Source organism: Heteronotia binoei, chromosome 5, assembly GCF_032191835.1.
Source record: "Heteronotia binoei isolate CCM8104 ecotype False Entrance Well chromosome 5, APGP_CSIRO_Hbin_v1, whole genome shotgun sequence".
In the NCBI taxonomy this organism is placed as follows: domain Eukaryota; kingdom Metazoa; phylum Chordata; class Lepidosauria; order Squamata; family Gekkonidae; genus Heteronotia; species Heteronotia binoei.
In genome coordinates, this window is record NC_083227.1 from 140,163,245 (window position 1) to 140,187,415 (window position 24,171).

At 39.3% G+C, this 24,171-nt stretch overlaps 1 protein-coding gene across 1 annotated transcript in view; it reads left to right on the forward strand.

Annotated features, from left to right (window-relative positions):
• Positions 1-19,713, forward strand: part of RAD50 (RAD50 double strand break repair protein) — a 59,818-nt gene extending 40,105 nt beyond the window's left edge. The window contains exons 15-26 of the mRNA XM_060240509.1: positions 42-231; positions 1,178-1,304; positions 1,714-1,907; positions 2,068-2,178; positions 3,091-3,183; positions 3,257-3,370; positions 6,638-6,765; positions 8,188-8,412; positions 14,441-14,526; positions 15,589-15,731; positions 17,963-18,096; positions 19,340-19,713. Coding sequence (XP_060096492.1) covers positions 42-231; positions 1,178-1,304; positions 1,714-1,907; positions 2,068-2,178; positions 3,091-3,183; positions 3,257-3,370; positions 6,638-6,765; positions 8,188-8,412; positions 14,441-14,526; positions 15,589-15,731; positions 17,963-18,096; positions 19,340-19,526 — 1,732 coding nt within the window. The 3' untranslated portion in view covers positions 19,527-19,713. The remainder of the gene's footprint in view (positions 1-41; positions 232-1,177; positions 1,305-1,713; positions 1,908-2,067; positions 2,179-3,090; positions 3,184-3,256; positions 3,371-6,637; positions 6,766-8,187; positions 8,413-14,440; positions 14,527-15,588; positions 15,732-17,962; positions 18,097-19,339) is intronic.
• The last annotated feature ends 4,458 nt before the right edge of the window (positions 19,714-24,171 follow it).

A 24,171-nucleotide genomic window follows, 5' to 3' on the forward strand; every position in this document is an offset into this window, starting at 1 on the left:
CAGTAGGAAAAACTTGTTACGAATTTCTATTTCTTGCCAAGGCAAACTCTAGAAGATCTCAAAGAAAAGGATATACCTGATTTAAGGAACAGACTGCAGACTTTCAACAGAGATATTCAGCGCCTCAAAGGTGATCTAGAAGAACAGGAAACCCTCTTGGGTACTCTTATGCCTGAGGAAGAAAGTGCCAAAGCATGTCTCCAAGATATTATACTTATGGAAAGGTACCAGGTAAGGGTAACAAATTAAGGAATGACCAAGCATCTTTAAAATTAAATCTCAGGGGAAAGGCTTATATTTCTGTTAGCTGATTGTAAATGTATGAATAATAAGGTCTTGCTTAATAAAGTCCTTGCAAATTTTGTAAGAGAAATATAAAAACATGGCTCACCTACTGTTTTTTCTAAACAATCTCACTTTTAGTAAACTCATTTAATATGCAAGTTGCTCACTTTTTTGTAATACATACAAAGCAGAAATTATTGCACGTAAGCTTAAAATAAGTTTCTTTGGACTGTAGCTTCAGAAAATAAAGGGTTAAGTCCCAGCACAACAGTTACCATGCTGGCAGAATTTTATAACCCCCTCTGGTGTTTACTTCGTATAGCAGCACAGTGCAGTTATACTTGTTACAGCTGCATGTTATCCCAAAGAGCAGAAATGGGAAGGACTAGGACTTAGATACTCTTGTCAGAACTTCCTACCCACCTGGAGACCAGCTGTGTGAAAGCAACGTCCTGATTAAGATTGGGAAGGGTAGTCTTAACTCTCACCCCACCATTTTACCAAGTTCTGAAAGACTCCCTGAAGCTGATGTTTCTCCTGTTTGTTTCAATTGAAACAAGTCAAAGTGAAGGATCCCCTCTCACCTGCGCGCAGGCTCTCATTGCTCCAGGTGGTATGGTGAATAGCAATCCTGTGTTTACTTCCTGAATCCCCCATCTGGCTGTCCCTCTTTTACAGTACATAAAGTGAAAAGAGGACTTGATGGCGATGTGGGAGATATGAATAGAGCACCTATTCTCCAGAATGGATGCCTTGAGCATTTAATGCTTGTTTGTGAATGCTGTGGGGAAAGAGGCTGGATGGCAGGACTGTTTTACCTTGAGCAGCAGGGAGCTTGTATTGGGCTAGATAGACCCCCTAGGTGATACCACTATTTTCTTTTCATTTTCAGACTGATCTGAGGGATGTTGAACGAAAAATTGCTCAGCAAGCTACTAAATTACAGGGAGTGGATTTAGGTCGAACTCTGTTACAAGTAAACCAGGAAAAGCAAGAGAAAAAGCACCAGTTGGATACAGGTAATTGCATACAAAAGCTCTAGACTGTTTGTCACAGTTAATATAGTTGATTAATGTTCCAACCCTATTAAGCCGTAGAATTTTTCCTCCTGCAAGTTCACAGTCCTAATCTTTCAGAAATGTAACAGTACTGCAACAGGCTCTGGCTCTTAAGATATTGTACATTTAGTAATACAAATTATATTTGGAACCTTTTTTCACTGTCTGTTTACAAGTGTGCCAGGTAGGTTTATGGCCATCTCTTTCTTGACTACAGCAGATACTTATTTTTTCCATTTTAAATATGGCCCTAGGTAAAATTACAACCTACAAAAGTGAGAGTAGTGTAGATCATATTTAATTTTTTTTTAAGTTTAAGTGCTTTAAAACATACCCACAGTTTAAGTTGTACTTTTAAACATATCTGCAGTTACCGGCAAAATTGAACTGAAGCAGAATCTTAAGCAAGACCAACAAAACCAGGTCCAGCATCTAAAGAGTACAGTAAATGAGCTTAAAGCAGAGAAATTTCAAATATCCAGTTGCATGCAACGTCGACAACAGCTGGAGGAGCAGACTGTGGAGTTGACCACTGAGGTTCAGTCTTTGAACAGAGAGATCAAAGTAAGACAAATGACTAACACAGACATGGGTTTTCGCTGTAATTCGTATTTGTTTCAGTTTTACAAAATGATGCCAGATAGTAAAGATTCTAGTGTGTAAGCATGATGAAGGTAGACTGATTTCTCAAGCAAAGTAGAAACTGTGATGTTTTCTCTTTCAGGAAGCAAAGGAACAGATATTTCCCTTGGGAGCAACTTTAGAAAAATTACAAGAAGAAAAAGAAGAGTTAATGAACAAAAAGAACACAAGTTACAAAATAACACAAGATAAGGTTAGCATTTTCAGATCGAAGAGGAGTAATGGGGAGAGGGGGGAATCACATTTCCCACTTATCCACCTTTCCACATCCTCTTTCCCTCTGCCTTGCAGCCCCCAAAGCCTCTCCCCTCCTCTTATCTATTATATTTTTCGGTGTCCCTGCCACTGAGCAGTGGATTGCATCCTGTGTGCATGTAAAGTCTACTCACATTCACAAATACTACAGGGAATAAACTATTGCATGAGTAGTATTTGGACATAGACTTGAGCATGTTGCTCAAGTACCATTGTTGAATAGGAGCTATAAAATGTACTTCTGCAATAATGGTAAAATGTTAAGGATTTTTGCAAAAACAATTCCCCTTATAAATATATTTCCAAACCAATAATAATTTGACACATCATAAAGTAGGTTGCTCCTGAATAAATTATTTATGAGGTACATTGGAAGAGTCTGTATACCTCAGTGAAAAAGGTGATATTCCAATTTTTGGCCCTTGCAGGTATAAAATTGGAAAGCAAAGAGAAACCAATTCTGGGCTGCTAGTTCAAAGAGAACAGTTGAGTCTGAGATTTACACAAAACTATGTGGTACATCAATTGCCAAATCAAATAGCGAATATAGTTGGTTAAAGTTTAATAAAATGCTTAGAATTCAGGCAAAAAAAAAGATACTATAAAGATCAGCATGAAGATTAGGCTGTCTGGCTGTTTTTAAAGATAATATCTGTTTCCGATAGGCACACATTTTCTTAGAACAATGGTAGTTTTGGCTTATCATTGTCACCCTTTCAAGTAGTTCTAGTCTAATTAAGTGGTTATAATAAGCATTCTGTTAGGTGCTTTTTAGCTGATATGTTGCATCTATAAATGTCTATGCATTTCTTTGAAGCAACCCCATGTTTCTTGTTATATTTTCCAACAGATAAATGAGGTTAATGAAAAAGTTAAAAATATTCATAACTACGTTAAAGAGATTGAGAATTACATTCAGGAAGGGAAAGAAGAATACAAACAGGTAATCACTAAATCAAGATGACGTTTATATTTCAAAACTGCAAGATTTTAACTTCCTTTTTTCTCTTGCATAGCAAAAGGAAGCTGAACTTGATGAAGTCAAAAATCAGCTAGCTGAATGTGAGAAAAAGAAAGAGAAGATAAACAAAGAAATGGGAACTATTAGGCAAGATATTGATACTCAGAAGGTATGCTTGACTTGTTTTTTAAAAAAATCCCAAATATTTGACTGACACCTGCTTCCTTTTGCATTATCCCAAATTACTGACAGCAGACCAGAAAGGATCACCTTTATGTATATTAAGGAATCTACCTGGAGGATTCTATAAGAAGAATAAAATGCTTTTGAGTTTCCTTAGTATTTTTGGGTCTGCCAAGCAATGTTCCCTCTAAGCTGAGTTAGAGTGAGATAGCTCACAGTTTTTAAGCCTTTGGGTCACACATTTTTTGTCTTAGCTCAGGAACCTTGGCTCCAGAGCAAACTAACTTATGCTGTAGCTCACAACTTAGCCCTGTGGTGCAGAGTGGTAACCTGCAGTACTGTAGTCCAAGCTCTGCTCATGATCTGAGTTTGATCCCAGCAGAAGCTGGGTTCAGGTAGCTGGCTCAAGGCTGATTCAGCCTCCCATCCTTCCGAGGTGGGTAAAATGAGTACCCAGCTTGTTGGGGGTAAAGTGCAGAAGACTGGGAAAGGCTATGGCAAACCACTGCGTAAAAAGTCTGCCATCAAAACGTCATGATGTGACATCACCCCAGAGTCTGAAACGACCGGTGCTTGCACCTTTACCTTTCACAACTTTAATGCTTACAAAGTAGAATTTTTGCTAACAAGACTACACAGCTTAGAGGGAGCATTGCTGCCAAGCTATTTTAGTCAAGAACCATTATTGATCTTTAGGTTTATCCTCACATATTGTGCCATGGCCTTTTCTAGGCTTTGCATAAGATAATAATTTAAATTTATGTGACCATATAATATGATTAAACTGGAGACCCTATAGTGTACTGATGTCATGGACATTTAAAAACAAAACAACAGACTTCCAGGCTCCATCATCTTGACTTCAGAGGGGTCCACAGATCGTCCTCCTGCGGCACCTCTGAGTCTGGCTGTTGGAGGGGTGTCACAGAAGTGATGCCCCCATAGGAAAGCCCTGAAGGGTTTTTTTCTTCGGCATGTGACTTTTATGGGGAGCTAGGGGTACAGCGGCGGCTGCCCCTGTGCTTTCTGTATGTCCTGAGGCTCTGCAGCCATGAAAAGCTGGCGCACCAGCAGAAAAAGAAGAACGCCCAACTGCTTTCTTGCTTTCGTTTTTCTCAGTATGCCTTTGATGTAGCGTCTTTCTGCTCCTAATGTGACGATTCTACTTGACATGTAAGTGACTTCTCAACACCGCTGGCTAATGGGTCACTTTGCATAACAATAAGAGGCTAGCTCAAAGGAAGAGGAATGAGGCCTTGAAAAGTTACGAGCAATCTTAAGTATCGGTAACTATTTAAATTGGATTGAATACAACTACTAAAATTGACCCGGATTATAATTTGACATATACTAAAGAGATTATTATTAGACTGCAATATGATCTGAACATAAAGGAGATATATTTTAGAGAGGTCTGTCTCTATCGCCTGACTGTATTTGAAAGGATAACATTTGAAATCTCAGCTGGAGCTGTCGTGGAATGTGGATTTAACAGGATCTTGAACTACTTTTCAACGTGGATTAAGAGACTGAGTTTGCTGTCAGAGAAAAATGGCACTGCCTAACAAAATGTCTTATAAAAAAGATATCTTATCAAATATCATTTCTCTGAGACAGGTTCTTGGCTCATTTATGCAGCTTATTAAAGAGCAAATGGGTTGTTTTATGCTGAAAGCTAGCAAAATCACAAACCTACAGGAGTTGAGTGCTAAAGAGATTCTGCTGACGTCTGTGGAATCGGAATGGGAAAGTGGTACGTTCCAAAACAAACAACAGAAAACCAAAATGGTCCCCTATGTCGCAGTATTAAAACAAGACCGGAAATTAAGATCCAGTGAAGTCATGCTGAGAGGGAAAAATGGCGTTGAATTCTTCCTCCCACTGTTGAGGGGGCAGGCCACATTGAGAAGAGAAAAGGTGCACTCCGACCAGCAAATTAAGATGTGGAAAGCTTTCCAGAAGAAGGATCTTGAATTTTTTTTTTCATTTTTGTGGATGGTTGGATATGGAATCCTGATTAAGAAGTGGCATGCGATTTCAAAAGGCAAAGTGTGATGTTTGGGTCACATTAAATGGGCTGTCTCTGATGTAATATGGATGTAGAAGTTAAAGGAACTCAAAAGCTTTTAAATTTTGGGAAGAAGGATTTCTGAATTTTGATTTTTCTTTTTTTGTGGGTAAACAAACATGCAATTATTAATAATGAGTAGATATGTGATTTTAAAAGAATAAGGGAGATCCTAAAGAAGGAAGAGAGTTGGTAAAATTGTAATTAAATATATAGTCAATTTAGATTAATGCTAAAGAGTGCAGATAACATATTTCTTTATATAGTAGATTTATTTATAGTATGTTTATTTGGTGAAAATGCTCATACAAGAGCTGGATTAATTGTCAAAAAGGCAGATAGCACAATTGTTTTGTAATCTGGTAGATTTGTTTCTAACATACTCCTTTGGAGAAACTGTTTAGATTGAGATAGACAAATTATTAAGTTGTATCTTTTGTAATTTGTTAAAGATGAAGATATGATTTTTATCTGTTTGTTTTAATAAGGATTTTGTTAAACTAACAATTTAATTTGTGCCTATAATAGGGTTAAGTTAAATCAGATAAAATTGGCGTTGAGATGGTTTTGAATTTTTTTTTAACTTTATATACTTATTTGTGTTCAAGAAGAATTGTTTAGATTCATATTGCTAGTATTAGTGTATTTAAAAAAATTGTAATGAAAGGAAGGATGGTAAAATATATGGAGATCTTTATACTTTCAGGTAGAATGACCTGAGAATTTTGTTTGGAGGTAGAATTATAATTGATATATTTGTACTTTTTTCTGTTTCTGTTTTTCCCATTATGTTAATGCCCCTTTCCCCCATTTTATGTATTATTTGCACTGCTTTTCTTTTTGTAGTTTAAATTAATAAAAATTATTAAAAAAAAATAAAAACAAAACTACATAGTATTTCATTTCTGGAAAATAAATTAAATCTAGTTGGACAATTCAGCCTTGCTTATATATAGCCCTACAACTGCTATTCACTAACACCTTCAGACAACCAGTATAGCTGTTTATCTCAGATTTCAGTTAAAATCATTAAGCTGTCCAGAAGTACCATTGATATCAAAGTTCACTAGGTTTTATATAGTTGAATACAAAGCTTGCTAACGTGAACCGTTATTTATGTTTATCAGATAATAACTGTACAAAAGAATGTAAAAAACTCCACTAATGTATATTGTTTTAATTTAGATCCAGGAGCGGTGGTTAGAAGATAATCTTACATTAAGAAAAAGAAATGAAGATCTAAAAGAAGTTGAAGATAACATCAAGCAGTATTTAAAAGAGATGGGAGAATTGCAAGTCCCACAACTGAAAAAGTATCTTCTGGTCTTTCATTTTAAACAAAAATACTTTAAATTGTAAAACAGCAGATCTCAAGCATTTGCATATTAGTGACCACATCCTGATAGGGGTATTGCTATTAGACCAAACCATTTTCCTTTGCTTAAATAATCTCTTAACTATAGGTAGCTCAGTGTGTGTGGCCAACCTTGTGGCAATTACAGCATATGCAACTTTACTGGACTGAAAAAGTGGTTTTGAAATGCTGTATAGTCAAATGCATTTGAAGAGCAGGTAGTGAGAGTAATTGCGAATGAGACACCTTAGATGTCTCAGTTTATGCATGATCACAGCTGACTCCCCCCTTGAGAAGTACCCTATCTGATCATCCATTATTACTAGATTTGTCAGTCATCAAGATTTTTATCATTAATATTTGTGTCTTTCTGAATAGTGTGGTTAGTTGCAAATTTGTTTCTAATGCTTTATCATTCCTATGGCTGTATGGTCAAAGTGCACTCGGTGTTTTTTTGGTATTCCTCTCCTAAGAGTGTGGGTACCTGCTTCATCAGAAAAATAAAACAGAGGTCCAGAGGTATCTTAAAGACTAACAAAACTTACTCCATCATAGGTTTTCATGAGTCATAGGAGTGTAAATGCACCAGGCCTGAATTATATAAACAACCTATGCATCTGAAGAAGTGATCTCTGACTCAAGAAAGCTTATGCTGGGGTGCATTTTGTCCTTAAGGTGCTACTGAACTCTTCTTTGCTGCTGAAGACTAACATCTGAAATGTTATTACTGTCTCAGAGAAGGTCTCTCAAATCCAGCATAAAGTAGCCAGTCTCTTGGATGCTACTAAAGTTCAGAGAAAAGCAAGATATACGTTTTTAAAAGAATAAATAAATGAAAGCAAGAGCCCTTTTCTGAATTGTGAGATTCCACAGCTAATATGACTAATAGCCACTGATTTTATTATCCAAGAATTTCTCTGTTCCCTTTTTACAGTTGTCTGAGCTAGTAGCCATCACTGCATCTTTTTATAGTGAGGTCACTGAATCCCAAATGTAACAATTTTTACAGATAAGGCAATTATAAGATTAGGATCAGACTTTGTATCTCAGATGTCAGGGTAAAGTGTGATTTACTGAAACTATGGAAAGCAGGGCAGATGCAATGCATAATTCCCGTGGAGGCAGAGGAAAAGGAAGGTGTCCTCACTGGGAATTCCTGATCACCACATTAAGCCAATGTCCTTCTATAAACTGTATTCACTTCAGAGTCCCTAAGCTATTTCTCTGTCTCAATTTTAACTTCAAAATTTCTCTTAATTAGTTTTCTATTGGTTTGTTTTTATGTAATCCAAACTGCCAGTTTCTCATGCTCAGTGCTAAAAGTTGCCGTGTTCCCCATTTCCTTATTTCTTTATCTTATGACTAACTAATTACTCCCTAGGGACCGACAGCATTTAGAAGAGAAAACAGAAGATTTGAAAAGAAACCACAACTTGGCGCTGGGTCGACAGCATGGATTTGAGGAAGAGATCCTTAGGTTTAAGAAAGAACTTAGAGATCCACAGTTTAAGGATGCAGAGGAAGAATACAGGAAAAAGATGATTGTTATGAGAACAACAGAGCTAGCAAACAAGGATCTTGACATTTACTACAAAGCACTGGATCAGTGAGTAATACTTTGTGGTTGTCATCTTTCCATACAAAGCGACACAAATAGCGTTTGCTTTCTTTTCACAAGCCAATAACATACTTCAAGACAATAAAGTATTTTGTGGCACCTTATTTCTTTCATTTGATTTTTATCCTGCCCCTCCCCAGCAACTGGGGCTCAGGGCACTTAACAACAATCTTAAAGATTGGCAGTGTATTTTGGCATAAACTTTCATGAGGTAGAGGTTATTTCATCAGGTGTGTGAAAGACTTAACACCCAAACCATGGAAGAGTGGCTGGTAAAGTGGAGGGGAGAAGTTATTACAAAAGGAAATCAGAAGACCCAGTTTCTCAGTATGCAGATGTGGTATAATACATTGTAAAGCACAGATGAAAAACAGGAGAGTAAACGGTCTGCTGAGAGTGAGTGTAAACTATGGATGAATAGGCAAGATAGGAGTAATAGTGTAATCTGGATAATTTAAGAAACTAATAGTTTAGTGTCTAATGAAGTCAGCTGTGGCTCATGAAAACTTATGCCCCTGTGAGTTATTTTTTGTTATTTTTGTAGTGAGGTAGCAGTTCTAAGTCCCTGCTGAATCCAAGCTGATCATTATCAGTTCTGCATATGAATTTCAGTGCAGCAGTTTCTCACTGTAGTTGTCCTCTGAAACATGTCTGATAACCACTGTGTGTATTGCTGAATGTGAAGGGATGTTGAAATATCCCTCCACAGTATTTTTGTTTTAAATGTCTGATCTGTGTAGAGACATTGAAGCCTGGCCAGTGAATATGGATGAGAACATTGTTAGCACAGATATATCACATTAGAGGTTGTGTAGCTGCATGAGCCTTCAGTTGCATGGCTAGCATCATCCAGAGTTGTGGAAACATCAGTTCAGTCAATGTGGTGACAGAAGTGGTTCTGAGGTTTGTTGCAGGGCTTAGTTGCTGGATTTGTATTTTCATTGGATGATTGATAGTTGTTGGTTAGTTGTTTCAGTTTGGGGATCTCTCTTAAGTAAAAGCCAGCCTACCCCTAAGGTCTGAGAAAGAGAGAGGAGGAGGAGAAGTTTTAGATCCCTGATGATACAGTGGGGAGGTTCTCCTTACAAGCTGAACATGACAGCCAGAGGCAGTCTGTTATTTTCCATGCTTGGCATGTTTAAACCTTTAAATCTTTCTCTTCTCCAGGGAGATTGATCAAGATGGGTAGCTGTGTTTGTCTTTGTGTAGCAGGAGAAAAGAGAAAGAGTCCAGTAGCACCTTAAAGTTTAGCAAATTTTTGGTAGGGTATCAGCTTACACGAAAGCTCATACCCTACCACAAATTTTGTTAGACTTTAAGGTGCTACTGGACTCCTACTCCTTTCTTCAGGTGAGTGTGTGGTATAAATTCCACTAGTGTGTGACTCTGTCCAGACTTCTGATAGTTGTATTTCAAGGCTTAGCGATAGACAATAGATCATGTGGTGTAGTTTGGGATAGTATATAGAAGCATGTAAATAAGTGTTGTCATTGTTACATTTCTGTTATAAAATAATGTATATATGACCATCTTGTAGTTGCACAGATTGTCCAGAAACTGGATGTGATGCAGGAATTCATCCACACGGATGAAAGTTGGGATGAGAGGTGTTAAAGGACTGTCAGAACTTCTCAAGGAGCACCTTTCTATTTAAAAAAAAGTATTTGAGGAAGCATAAGTAAAAGGGTGAATACAGGATTTTTAAAAAAGCTTTTAATTTCTTAGGTCGCCAAGGGGATATAAATCCATCTGTTCACATTGTGAGATTTTAAAAGCAAAATGGCATTTTTGCCCTGGATTATACTTTCAAAGTTCCTGGCACAACTCATGAATGGAGTACATGGAAATATGTGCATGCTAGAGGGTAAATAGGCTGGTGAACTTGGGCTGTCTATATCCAAAGGGGAAATCATCCTACACCAACTGTGATCACTTCCTAGTTTAGAGTGAACCACAATTTGTTGTGACACTTGAACTGGATATTTTAACAGATTGCAATTTGTTTTCTCCTTGTAAATCAATATCCTACTCTGAATTGCGGTTTAAAATCATACTTTGTAGGCAAGAAATAAACAGTTTCTTAAGGAGTATGCTTGGATAGCACAACAAAATGTGACTATAAAGCTAGAAGGTGTCCATATTAGTGCCATAAGTGATGGAGGGAGAGTGACCTGAGAACTTTGTGGTTGTTTTTTCCTCATAAATAAGTCATGCCTTGTTGGTGGCATCTGACTACAGCCAATGTATATGTACAACTAGAATTGTAGTGCTACTGAGGCAGGGAGTGTGCCTGTTGTAGCTAGAGATTTAATTTAATTATTCCTGGAATGTGAAACGTTAAATGGATTTAGTATCTACTTTTCTAATGCTGTAACTAAATTTGCATGCTCTATTCTATATGTAGGGGGTTTTTTTGAGCTTATGAAAGAAAGGAGGCAGTAAATTCAGCCAATTTCTCCTCACACTGAATCCTGCTTTATTGATGAGAATCTCACAGCTTTGAAAACAGCTTTTGGGGAGCATAGAAGGTAACAAAGAGAAGGGGGGAGATCTGTTCCATTAACTACTTCTATTCATCAAAGCAGTAGACAAGTGCACCTTTAAGACCAAATTTTATTCAGAATGTAAGCTTTCATATGCTCTTAAGCAGACTTCATCAGACAAAATGGGAATGGAAGCAGCAAATCTTAATATAAGTGGGCAGTGTGGAATCATGGGAATGTTTTTAGCAGATTAAAGGAATCGCAAATAGGGATCTGTGTTTGTTAGTGTTAGGACAAAGCAGGGCTGAAAAAACACTGGAGGGTGATAAAAAGCAGACTGCTGTTGTAGGTGCGAAGTGCCATAAATCTAGGTAACATTCTGGCTTTGTTAGTTTAAACAGAAGGCATGGTTTCTCAAGAGATTATGACGTCCATTATCTCCCATTGCACGTAATTTCTTATGTCCTGACCTGTTGCAGTTTGTTACCTAGTAACAGCTGTCATATAGCAGTTTACTGTGGAACAGATGTTCTACACAAGACCTTTCCATAAAAGGTAGAGCTTGGCAATTTGTGAAAGTGAGCCCTGCAAGTCCAGTTTCATGATCAGTGTGGAGGCATTTGAAATAGCTCCATATGAGATTGCTGCCAACTGGGAGGTTTGCTGCCACAAATGTCCAAAAAGAGGTGTTTGTGGAAGTTTCACAATGTGACTGCAATTTCAAAACAGATTAGATTTCACTATGAAACTGTAATACATCTTAAGCCATGTTCTTAAGCTCTAGCAATGGTAAATTTTATATAGCCCAACTAGGGGGAAAATCATGATTATGGGAAAGACCTGTAATATTAGTGTCTTTTTTAACACAGCTTATTTTATTGTTACTTTTTTTTCTTTCCTCAAACATAAACGAAAGTAGCATTTACTTCTATTTCTGCATTCTTATCTGATGCAACACAAATATGCAACTTGGTTCACCAGCAAAAATAACTATGACTCAACATTAAACATGCTTGATTTTATCAAATGGAGAGCTGCTGTAAAAGCCTTTGCTATACTGGAAGTTATGACTAAATATAGGTAACAGGAATGACAGAAAGCATATTTCTGGGTATAATGGAGACTGAAGGTGTTCCATGCTGAGTTTTCATTTTCCGTTAATACTTCTTTCATCCTTAATGCTGTTGTTAACAAAGGAAGCAGCATACAGATTTTCCAGGTGTAATGCCGTCTGAGGGAAGGAAGGCAGTATGGTATAGCCGAGTCTTGGAAGCTAAGCAGGGTCTATATATGGAAGGGAGACCACCAAGGAAGACACTGCAGAAGAAGGCAGTGGCAAACCACCTCTTGCAATGGAAGCCCTTTACTGAGGTCACCATAAGTCTGCTGTGACTTGGTGGCACTACATACACACAATGCCTTCTGAAGAGTTAAAGGGCATAAATATATCTCATGCCAGCTGTTTAAATGCACAATGGAGTTCCCGTATGCAGAAGATCCATACTGACTTCATTTCAGGGAGCATTTCTACTTACAAAATATACATATATGTATGCAGCTTGTCCCCCTGGGCTGAAGTTCACAGGAAAGACAGTCCTTGTGTGTGAACATACATCTGGGGTTTAATGTCTAGTACTATAATCAACATATTATAGTTTTGGTTTTTTTGGTGTGTTAACTTGAGCAAAATTTTTCTTGCATACCCATTATCCTGTTAGGAATGAAATGATTGAACCCCATTTTTAAACTTTGGGTTTGAATTACGTTTTACTCCAAGCTTTAAATGGCCTATATTGCAAGTATAATAATTGTGACTACTACGCAACCATTTTGTTTTGAAGAAACGAAAAGTGCTTGTCTGAAGCACAAGGTCTTCAGGACATTAAAAAAGCTTGTGAAAACATACTGGATTTCTTGGATATTGTGTTATGTCCTTAGTAGGGTTGCCAAGTCCAATTCAAGAAATATCTGGGGACTTTGGAGGTGGAGCCAGAAGACATTGGGGGCGGAGCCAGGAACAAGGGTGTGACAAGCATTATTGAACTTCAAGGGAGTTCTGGCCATCACATTTAAAGGGACATTTTAAATATCTTCCTTCCATAGGAAATAATGAAGGATAGGAGCACCTTCTTTTGGGGCTCATAGAATTGGACCCCCTGGTCCAATCATTTTGAAACTGGGGGGGGGGGGGGTACTTTGGGGAGAGGCACTAGATATTATACTGAAAATTTGGTGCCTCAAACTCAAAAAACAGCTCCCCTGGAGCCCCCGAAACCTCCAGATCAATTCCCCATTATGAGAATCAATTTCCACATAGGGAATAATGAAGTGCTCAGCAGATGTTTCCCTCCCCACTCCCCACCCCCGTTTCTGTCAACTCTGAAGTGAGGGATTGGCCTCTCTACTCAAGAGTTGCAGCCAACTTCTTCCAGGTAACACAGACACTCCATCCCAAGAGGAAGCCTTTCCAATCAGAGACTGGAGCCTCTGGAGGGGGAAAGTCACATGATGGCTTTGGGGGCGGGGCTTCCCCCACCAGCCAGCTGACTGGGGGTGGGAAGGAGCCTGGGAAAGCGGAAGAACCCCCGCTGGGACCTGGGGATTGGCAAGCCTAGTCCTTAGTTTTGGCCCATCCTAAACGCTTAAGGCTAATATAGAGATGACACACTTAAGACCTTTGTAAGCACAGAGTTAATGGGATTTATTGTACTTCATTCCAGAAGAATTTATTGTATCCTAAGTTTTCACATGCCAGAGCTTACTGTATCTGACAAAGTAGGCTCATAAATTTCTTAGCCTTTAAGGCAGGGGTCCCAAACCCTGGGCCATGGACCAGTACTGTGTCTGTGGCCTGTTAGCAGACAGTTTGTGAGCTGTATAATTATTTCATTATATATTACAATCAGTATTCCCTCTAAACTGAGTTAGTGTGAGCTAGCTCACAGTTTTTTAGCCTCTGCCTCACACATTTTTTGTCTTAGCTCAGGAAGAATGTCCCCAGAGCAAACTAATTTATGCAGTAGCTCACAACTTTGATGCCAGTAGCTCACAAAGTTGAATTTTTTGCTCACAAGACTCCACAGCCTATAGGAAGCATTGATTACAATGTAATAATAGAAATGACGTGCACAATTGTATTATCCCAAAACCATCACCTCCCCCCGGTCCATGGAAAAATTGTCTTCCACAAAACCAGTCTCCGGTGCCAAAAAGATTGGAGATCGCTGCTTTAAGGTACCACAAGGCTCTGTTTATATCACAGTTATTTCCCATAGTGGCTTACAGAATTAAAAACACATAATAATGGGACTGGATCCTGTAAGCCTGGTAAGCTTTTAACCAGAACAGGAAAAAAAGGTTCACGTTTTAAAAGTGATCTTGAGGTTCAACTTGTGTTGTCACCAGCATGTATATTTAGAATATTTTAACACATATTGGTGTGCTTTAAAAACAGTGAAAATCATGTCTGATGCAAGGATCTTAATGAGCTGAAGTAAATAGGTATGTCTGTGGCTTTCTCCTTTTTTCCTTAGTGCAATAATGACATTTCACAGCATGAAAATGGAAGAAATCAACAAAATAATTCGTGATCTTTGGCGAAGCACCTACAGGGGACAAGGTACAGAATAAATAATTTAGTCTCCTTATTTTGATTTCTATAGTGTCTTGTTTTAAGCATTCTGGATGGTCAAAGACAACTGAAATAGATAAAAATAAGAAATGTACCGTATTTTTTGCTCCATAAGACGCACTTTCCCCCCCCCAAAAAAAAGTGGGGGGGAAAGTGTGTGCGAATACTGCAAAAAAGGGGCGTGGCCAAGGGCGAGCGGGTACAATCCGCGCGCGCACTACGGCAGGTAGGAGGGTCCAATCTGCGTGCGCCCCTCCCCTCCGCAAGGTGGGGCCAAGAGCGCTGAGGGGGTCCGGCTCGGGTTGTGCAACGCCGCCGCCAGTGCGTCTTATGATCAGGTGCGTCCGGTATTTAGATTTAACCACTCCTGTAATCAACTAGAAGGAGGGTAGGCATACAAGGAGGTTACATTGAAGCATTCCAAGTTGCAGCCTAGAAAGAGTCTCCTCCTTATTAACAAGCAGTATGACTTGGCTTGCTCATAAAAGGCATCCTGGCTTTTACTGCTAAGTGTATTTCTTATTTTTCCACCACCTCAGTCTTAGAGAACAGTCCTAAGCAGGTTTACTCAGAATCATACACAGATCTGTTCGATGGTGCTTACTCCCAAGAAAATGCTTTTAGCGTTGATTTACAGCATTGAAAATGCTTTTAGCGTTGTGTGTTGATTATTCCTTTTCTGTCTGACAAAAGATCAGGGTCATAATGGTTTCTTTACTTTTCAGGGGCAGGGGGGAACACAAGGTTTTTATTAGTAATGCCTGTGATATGTGTTAGCAATTCATGGAGGAGATAGCTGGGGGATCTAAGCAGAAACAAATTACTTTTTAAATGTGCATGTATTGTTGTTAACACAGAATATTTTTTCTTTTTTTCTGGCTGTATACTATCTAAAGGTTGTGACATAGATTTATTTAGTTAATCATATAAGAATTTTGAGGCATTGATGTAGAAGGTGAACCTAAGGATAATTATCTGGTTGCTTCCATGCCTCAACATCTATAACTTTGGCTTCCAATTATGTACAGCTGTATTTTCTTCCTGCTGTAGACATTGAATACATAGAAATTCGGTCTGATGCAGATGAGAATGTGTCTGCTTCGGTGAAGAGAAGGAGTTACAATTACAGAGTGGTAATGATAAAAGGGGACACTGCATTAGATATGAGGGGCAGATGCAGTGCAGGCCAAAAGGTATGTAACAGGACACTGGACTTTTTTTACTTTGTATATGTTTTCAATATTCTTGTAGTGCATTGGTTTTGGTGCCTGTTCTTGGGATGTGTTGTGGTATGGTTTAGTGAGATTGACACTTGTAAAACACAAAGGAAAAGTGTATGCAGCTTATAAATTTATGAGGAATTGATGCTTTGCAGACTGGAGCAGATTGAGATTGTTCCCTAATACCAGGGAAAGCTGAGGTAAGAGAATGAACAAGCACTTGATTCCATATTCTTAAAGATCCAGAGTTCCTCCTACGCACCATACCACATTAGTTTCCCAGTACTGATTGATATTCCTTTGGAAGTCAACATGTTATTTAAAATAAGTCTTGTTCCTTAAATTAATTTTTAAAAAAGAAATTTTGTTCTGGTATAAAGATCTCTGATATTTAACAGCGAAAGCATGCCAAGTCATTGGATAACTTGTTTCTGAGCAAAAAGCAGATGGTGGATGAGTGCAAGGTCTCATTAGTTACCCCATGACCACTCAGTATGGAAACTGTATTTACTGTGTCTCTTAACAGTAGTGAGGGACTGCTAAACTTCAATTGCAAAGTGTTATCTTTTGTTGTTTTTCCCTTGGGGCTGTGAAATCTTGCTATGACAGCATAATGTGTTGAGAGAAATGGGAGAGGAATGAAATAGTATGTATATCAGTTAGAGTTGAGATGAAGATGGAAAGAATAATTAGATCTTAGGAGAAGGTGGGGTATGGAGAGAGAAGGGAGGCTGAAGTTGGGAGTTAGGATCACAGGAAGACAAAACTGGATGAAGATATTCTCAACTTGTCTGTCGTTGAGGAAAGTGTCAGGTCAAACCTTGGCTGTGGGCCTCTAGTAGGGTTTTTTAAAAATCAGCCAAGGGCTTGATGATATTTTAATTCTGACTCTGAAATTCATGTAGTAATACAGCTAGCCATTTTTCAGTTAATCAGTCAGAACATAAATCATGTACACTCACTGTAATCAGGTAATATGTTACTGCGAGGATAAACAGTCATTTATTTAATGTTTTTTTCTGTTTTCCCTACCCAGTTTGAGTTCAGTTAACAATCAGTCCAATGACAAACAATTCTGAATCCTAGTTTGATATGGAAGACGCTTTTTCTTTATTAACAGTAAGCTCTTTTGACCAGAACTCTTGAGCTATACAGTAAAATCACAATTCAGATGCCAATAACAATTACAGAATAGCTGATAAAATTATACCACTAGTAAAATTGTGAACTTGTCACATTAATATTTAGCAGGAGAGTTAAGGAAGAAGCTGGGCATGGAGCAGGGTGTCACTGGGGAGGTATGTGGTGGGGGAGGTATTTGTGAAGTTCCTGCATTGTGCAAAGGTTTGGACTAGATGACCTTGGAGTCCTTTCCAGCTCTATGATTCTATGAAGCATTCTCTTAAAGGGCTTTAAATATGCTACAGAAACTGGTACATATCTATATATTCTGTGGACCTGCATAGTTCCTTGAATTATGAGACAATAGCATATTCTTGGGACTGTGAGCCAGTCACAGTTTTCTATAAAGCATCTTAATTTAAAAAGCTGCTGAACCTTTATTAATTTAAACCAAGTAAATAACATGGTCTTATGTTAATCTTGGGAACCATGCAGACAAATTTGACCTAAAGTTTTACAATTTTATGTTCTTTCTGTGTGATACTACAGCAGAGAACTGAAGAGACATGGCCTCTGTTTATGTGTGTGAAACTGATTTGATCCAATATGTAGAGGTCACCAGTAGATACAGAATACAGAGTTAAGGTTATAGGAATAATTTTAGCATTTGTTTTATTTGACTTATGACTTATTTGTTTAACATGACTCCAATTATGACACTTTTTTACCATTTTATTTTGGAATGACTCTTCTAAAAATTAAGCTGTTCTTTACATATATTTTAAGCGACGTAGTCTAATATGTTAGTGCTTCTCTGCACTTGTATGCTTGTTTTCACTGAATCTTCTCCATGTGGAAAACCAGCATGAGAGAGAGCTTCCCAGTGGCTCTTTTTTCTTTTCTTTTTTTAATATTGAGGGAATTTTTTGGTACACGGGAGCATTTAGATATCAGTCTGTACTCACATTCTGAAATTCTGCAGTTTGCCATATCTATGATAACAAAACCCGAGATGCATTTCTTTTGGGAGTCCTTGTATTTTGACAAGTTAACTGAACTTTGGGGCCCTGTTTTGGTTTTAGGTTCTTGCTTCCCTCATTATTCGCCTGGCTCTAGCAGAATCCTTTTGTCTCAACTGTGGAATTCTTGCACTGGATGAACCCACCACCAACCTTGATCGAGAGAATATTGAATCTCTTGCACATGCCTTAGTGGAGTAAGTGCCTTCAGATTTTATTGAGAAGCCTACGTGACAACTCTATCCAAAAATTCTTGTGGTGTTTGAGGGGGGGGGGGGGAGTTAGAAGATCTGTGGTGTGGGTAGAGTTGCCCGACAGCATAACTTTATTTTTGTAAGTTTTGCTAGAAGTCTTTGGACAATTCAGTCAACCATAATATACAATCATCCTATTTTAAAAATCTAACAATAAAAAAATCAATAAAAATATACGTATGGCAAAAGTAGTGGGGGGGGGGGGAACTAAACCATACTTGTTATTTACCAGAGGTCTTGACTGTCTTGCGGAAAGTGTACAACTATGGTACCTGGTGGACTTGCCCAGAAAAGCTGTTCCACTGAGTTTTCTAATACTATTTCTGATTCATTCAGGATAACATCAGCAATTAGTATTGCTGTTGGAAGACCATTGTGTCCCATTGTATATCTGCACTCTAAGCAATATTGTACTGTTTAATTCCCCAGAAATGTATTTATTCAATGGAAGAAAAACCCTAGTGCCACAGATAAATTGCAGTTACCTCGTGCAAACGCTAGAGAAGGCTGGCAATGGTAAAGATGCAGTCACCTTATCCAGGTCCCGCTCCTGCCCACCCCCGCACCCCAAGACCGGACATGACATCTGATGCCATGTCTGTAGCTGCAGCTGCCCTGTCACTGCTGCTGGCCCCACCCTGCAGCCTGCAGGCAGTACAAGGCTTGTAACCAGGCTTACTTCTACTTGCCCACCTCTCAGACGGCAGTACTCGTCTCCCAGTGAGTCAGACTCAGGACAGTATTTATTGTCCGCTGACTCTCCAGGGTCTCAGGCAGAAGTCTTTCACATCACCTGCTACCCGAGTGTTTTAACTGGAGGTGCCAGGTTTTGAACATGGGTAATGCAAACCATATACTGTATCGCTGAGCCATGATCCCTTCCCCAAGACATATGTGAAATAGGGAATGTTTTTTTCATGGCCCATAATACTTTTATTATGTTTCTGCTTAAGTATATAAAATTTAAGTTGTTAAATATATTCTAATGAAGCTTTGTTTTCCTCGATACAATTTTATCTTTCTACAGTAAATTGAAAGAGTAGTGCTTGTTTCTTACAACATAGAATAAAATAATTTAACAGTAGATTACTATGTTTTGTTTCGCTTCAAATCTGATGGCTGTCAAAAGCTAGGATTCAAGTTTTGTTAATATGTTCTAACTGTTATATTTTTAACATTTTAACAGGATAATTAAGAGTAGATCCCAACAGCATAACTTTCAACTTCTTGTGATAACACACGATGAAGATTTTGTGGAACTTTTGGGTCGTTCTGAGTATGTGGAGAAATTTTACAGAATTAAGAAAAACCTTGATCAGTGTTCAGAGATTGTGAAATGTAGCGTCACTTCCTTAGGATCATATGTTCATTAGAGTTTGAAAAAATACTTTGTTATGGGATTGCTCAGTAATATTATTGGGGGGAGCAGTCTTTTAACTTTAACTCTTTCTTGGACTGAAAGAGACTTTTTGTGCTGTTGGATATATACCCTGTTGGAAATTATTGAACAAATACACTGTAAACCTTTCTCTTTAATTAAATAAAAAATGGAAGCACAAATACATTGTTCTAAAAATGTGTGGTGAGAATGTTGGCCATGGCTGTGCTCTTTGGTTACTATTTTGCAATTAAAAGAAGTGCATCACAGCTCATTTTTGCCCAGTTCCCTCAAATCACTCTCTCTCTCCTGTTTCAAACAGGAGAGAAAGAAAGCTCAGCCTCCCTTCCCTCCATTGACTGGAGTCTCTTCCCTTTGGGCAGGAAGGAGGGGGAGGGAAACAGCCAGAAAGAAAAAGACACCCGTAGCACCTTTAAGACCAACAATATTTTATTCCATTATAAGCTTTTGTGTGCACACTTCTTCAGAGAGAGGGAGGGATGGAGGGGGATTCTTCTGACAAGCGTAATTTATATTAAGGTGTGCCCCACTCTGTACACCTGATCACACACACGGATGATAAAATAGGAAGGGAGGAAGGAAAGAGATGCTTCTGGGATAAGGGAATTAAAAGGAAATTGTTTTGGCTTATTCTGAAAAGTTGTATTTTTCAAGATTAGGTTTCTCTGTGCCGATCTGGGGTTTATTTTCTTTCAAAAAGACTCTGACTAAGAATTACATCTTTGGAATAGGATTCCATTGTTTAATGACTGGAAGTAGATGGCAGATTATTTTAAAATATGTTCATGGTTCCGTAAATTTCAGTTCAACAAATTGTCCCTCCTCCCACCTCACTGGCTGCTTTTCTTCACATTACACACACCCCTTTTTAAAAACTGTTTCATTATTATCACTAGCACTGAGTGAATTTTGCCCAGTCTGAAATCAACACATTATTTCATTTCGAGAGATCCCCCTTTCCAGTTCTAACAGATGCAGGGGAGGGGGGAGAAACCTAACAGTACAGCTTGCAATCTTTATTAGTGGAAGGGAGCAAGAGTCCAATAGCACCTTAACAGCTAACAAAGTTTGTGGTAGGTCAGGAGCTTTTGTGAGTCACTGCTCACTTCTTCAGATACAGCTAGAATAGGAGTCCATCTGATATATTGGAGAGCGAAGTGATTTCAGACACCAAATGTCAAAAGCAAGCATTAGTAATGAGAAAAGAAACCTAGGTCTCAGTTCAGTCCAGGAGGATGCATTGTCTTGAGATTCATTATCAGTTGCAATTCAGCCGTCTCTCTTATCTTCTATTGTAAGAGAACTGCTATACTTAGATCAGCAACTGAAATTCCTGGAAGGTTAAAATGTTCCCCCACCGGTTTTTGGATGTTTTGTGGTTTCTAATATCAGTAGAAAGAGTAAGAGTCAAGTAGCAATTTATAGACTAACAAAATTGTGGTAGGGTATGAGTTTTTGTGAGTCTTCAGACTTTGTTTTCTCTGCATCCTTCTGGACCAAACTGAGACCTGGGTTTTCTGTCTCATTACCAATGTTGATATCTTGACACCTACATATCACACCTAATCCAATCAAGCCTGCTACAGCTATTCAGCATCTGAAATTATCTTTATAGTTTATATCTCTGGTGCCTTTTATGGTACACACAGCCCAGCCCTACAGTGACATATGAACATATGAAGCTGCCTTATACTGAATCAGACCCTTGGTCCATCAAAGTCAGTATTGTCTACTCAGACTGGCAGCGGCTCTCCAGGGTCTCAAGCGGAGGTTTTTCACACCTATTTGCCTGGACCCTTTTTAGTTGGAGATGCCAGGGATTGAACCTGGGACCTTCTGCTTCCCAAGCAGATGCTCTACCACTGAGCCACCGTCCCTCCCCAATTTATATTAGATCTGTAACAAATGAGTTTGACACCACTGGTGCAGATTATGTTCTCCAACTTTCTTGCATGGACACACACACAGGGAGAACAGCTTTTTCTCTGGTGGTCCAGGGTGAGGCAGTCTGGACATTGGGGAAGAAACTCCTCCCTGTGCACAGGCAGGGTTGCTGAATGTTGTGATTCCTTGTGGCAGGGGGTTCTCTTCCAAGCCCTTGCCCTGGATCTTTCAGAGGATAATACCCATTCCAGTTTCTTGGTTTGCATCAAAAGGGAGATGCATAAGAGATCAAAGCAGCCCTATTAGAAGCTATCCCTAGCATGCAAGTTCCAGCCAGGCTAGCTAATAAAACTAGGTTCCATTGTCTTCTGGCTCTGGGAGGAGGAAGGGTGGCAGAGATCCTTTTTCTTCTCTCAAAGAGATGCAAAGAGGTTCCACCTAACAGGCATTTCTCCAGAGCCTTAAACCTTTTGTTGGACCATGATTCTGATGAGTCAGATTTCTCTGATTTTTCATCCCTAAAGGAAAAGGGAAAGCTATCTGATGAAGAACATCTATTAGTAATTCCTTTATCCACAGGAAGTTTTTCCCAAGCTTTTTCTAAAGACCTCCACATTTTGGAAATCCCTAACAGCAAAAAGGAACTGGAGGAGCCTGATGCAACCAAACCAGCTGGTTGGCCAGGGCCTTTCCACAGGGATTCCATTCCCATCAGTTTTTGACAAGGTGAAACTCTAGCAAGGACCAAGGCCAATCCCATAATTTCACACTTCTACTCCTTAGTGCCTGAAGCAGCAGAGCTCTTTAAGCTTCCAATAGTGGACATTCCAGTTGCTACCTTGTCTTCGAATTCAGTCATTCCAGCAGAATCAGATGGCCTTCCTAGGGATCCTTGTGATAAAAGGATAGCTCAGGCCTTATGAATTTTGAAGCCTCTTCAGCTGCCCTGAAGACTTCCACAGTAAGTTCACTTTGTTCCAGGGCAGTCTGCTCCTGGGCTCCAGTCCTCTCAGCAGTTGGCAGTGATATTCCTAAAGAGCTTAAAGATGAGCTAAAGAAGATTGTCTTGGCAGCAGCCTTCTCTGTGGATGCATTGCTGGATGCGATCTAATTATCAGTCAGGGCCATGGGCATCTTAACGTCACAGCTAGACGCAACACCTGGGTTTGCAAATGGGAGGTAGACCCCTCTTCTCAAGCTCGGGTGGCCAGTGTTCCTTTCAAAGGCATCAACCACTTTGGAGACAGAATAGACAGGTATCTGGTAGAAGATAAAGACAAAAAGAGGGCTCTACCCATGTTCAAGAGGGATGACAAGCCCAAGAAGCTCTTCCATTCCTTTTGTGAATCTAAACGCAACTCTAGTTTTTGGCCTCTCAAGTCTCATAAGGGTTTCTGGTAGCCTGAGCAGTCTGGTATTCTCAACTCCTCTTTCCATAGATCAACCAGCCAAGCCACACAAGAAGCCTAGAAGAGTGCGTCTGCATGACAGTTACACACCTTTACCAAACATTGGAGGATGGCTTCAGTTTTTTGCAGAAGTTCAAATGTCCATAGGGGACTTGTGGGTATTAGACACAATTTCAAATGGTTGCTCCCTGGAACTGAGTGTTTTCCCTCCAAACAGGTTTATATAAGTCCCAAGAAACAATTGCCCAAGGAAACACCTTTAAGACATCCAACATCAGTTGGAAATTGAAAGAACAGAGCTGGTCCCAAAGGAACAAAAGTAATTGGGGGGTTTACTTAATTTTCTTCATAGTCCCAAAGAATGGGAATATGAGAACAATTTTAGACTTAACATGGTTGAATCACAGGCCAAGAAAGTTTTGGATGGAAACTCTCAAATCTATCTTTTCTATTTGAAAAGAGGATTTTCTGGCTTCGATAGATCTGATCTGTCAGAGGCCTGTTTTCATATCCAAATCCAAGAGGCTCATCAGAGGTTCCTACACTTTTCCTATAATGGGGATCATTTTCAGTATCAGGCCCTTCCTTTTGGTCTTGAGACAGCCCTGGGGATATTCACTAAGGTACTCATCTGCTAGTTACACACCCGGGGACCCAGGGCATCTGTATCTCCCCATATTTGCATGATATTCTCATGAGGTTCCATTCGTATAATCAGGGAGTGGAGGACACGGAGCGGACAGTCTCTTGTCTGCAAAATCACAGCTTCATTATCAACAGGGAGAAGAGCTGCCAGTCCTCAGCCCAGAGGGTTTTCCACCTAGGATTCACCATAGACATGGCTCAGGACTGGGTATTTCTGTCCCAGGAAAGACAGAAGAAGATCCTTTCCTTGTTACAGGAGATTACTCAGAAATTCCATGCAGAGGTCCTGGTCCTGTTGAGGCTTCTGGGAATGTTGGTATCCTGTCAAGAGGTGGTCCCATGGGCAAGGTTCCACACTCATCCTCTGCAGCGGATTCTCCTTCCTTCCCAGGATATAACAGCTCACAGATGACACAAACTTCTCATCACACAGATGCCAACAAACTTCTGGGCAGTCTGCTCCAGGAACTGCAGTGGTGGCTACTTGCATCCAGACTTCTGGAAGGGGTTCCACTCAGAGAGCAGAGCAGATCAATACTGACATCAGATGGCAGTCTGAAGGGGTGGAGAGCAGATGAGAGGAGGGAGAAAGCTAATGCCTGGTAACTGCAGTTTTCTGAGTCAGGTTAGACATTTTTATTGTCTCCTGACTATAGTGTCAGATTGGTGTCTCTGATCAAT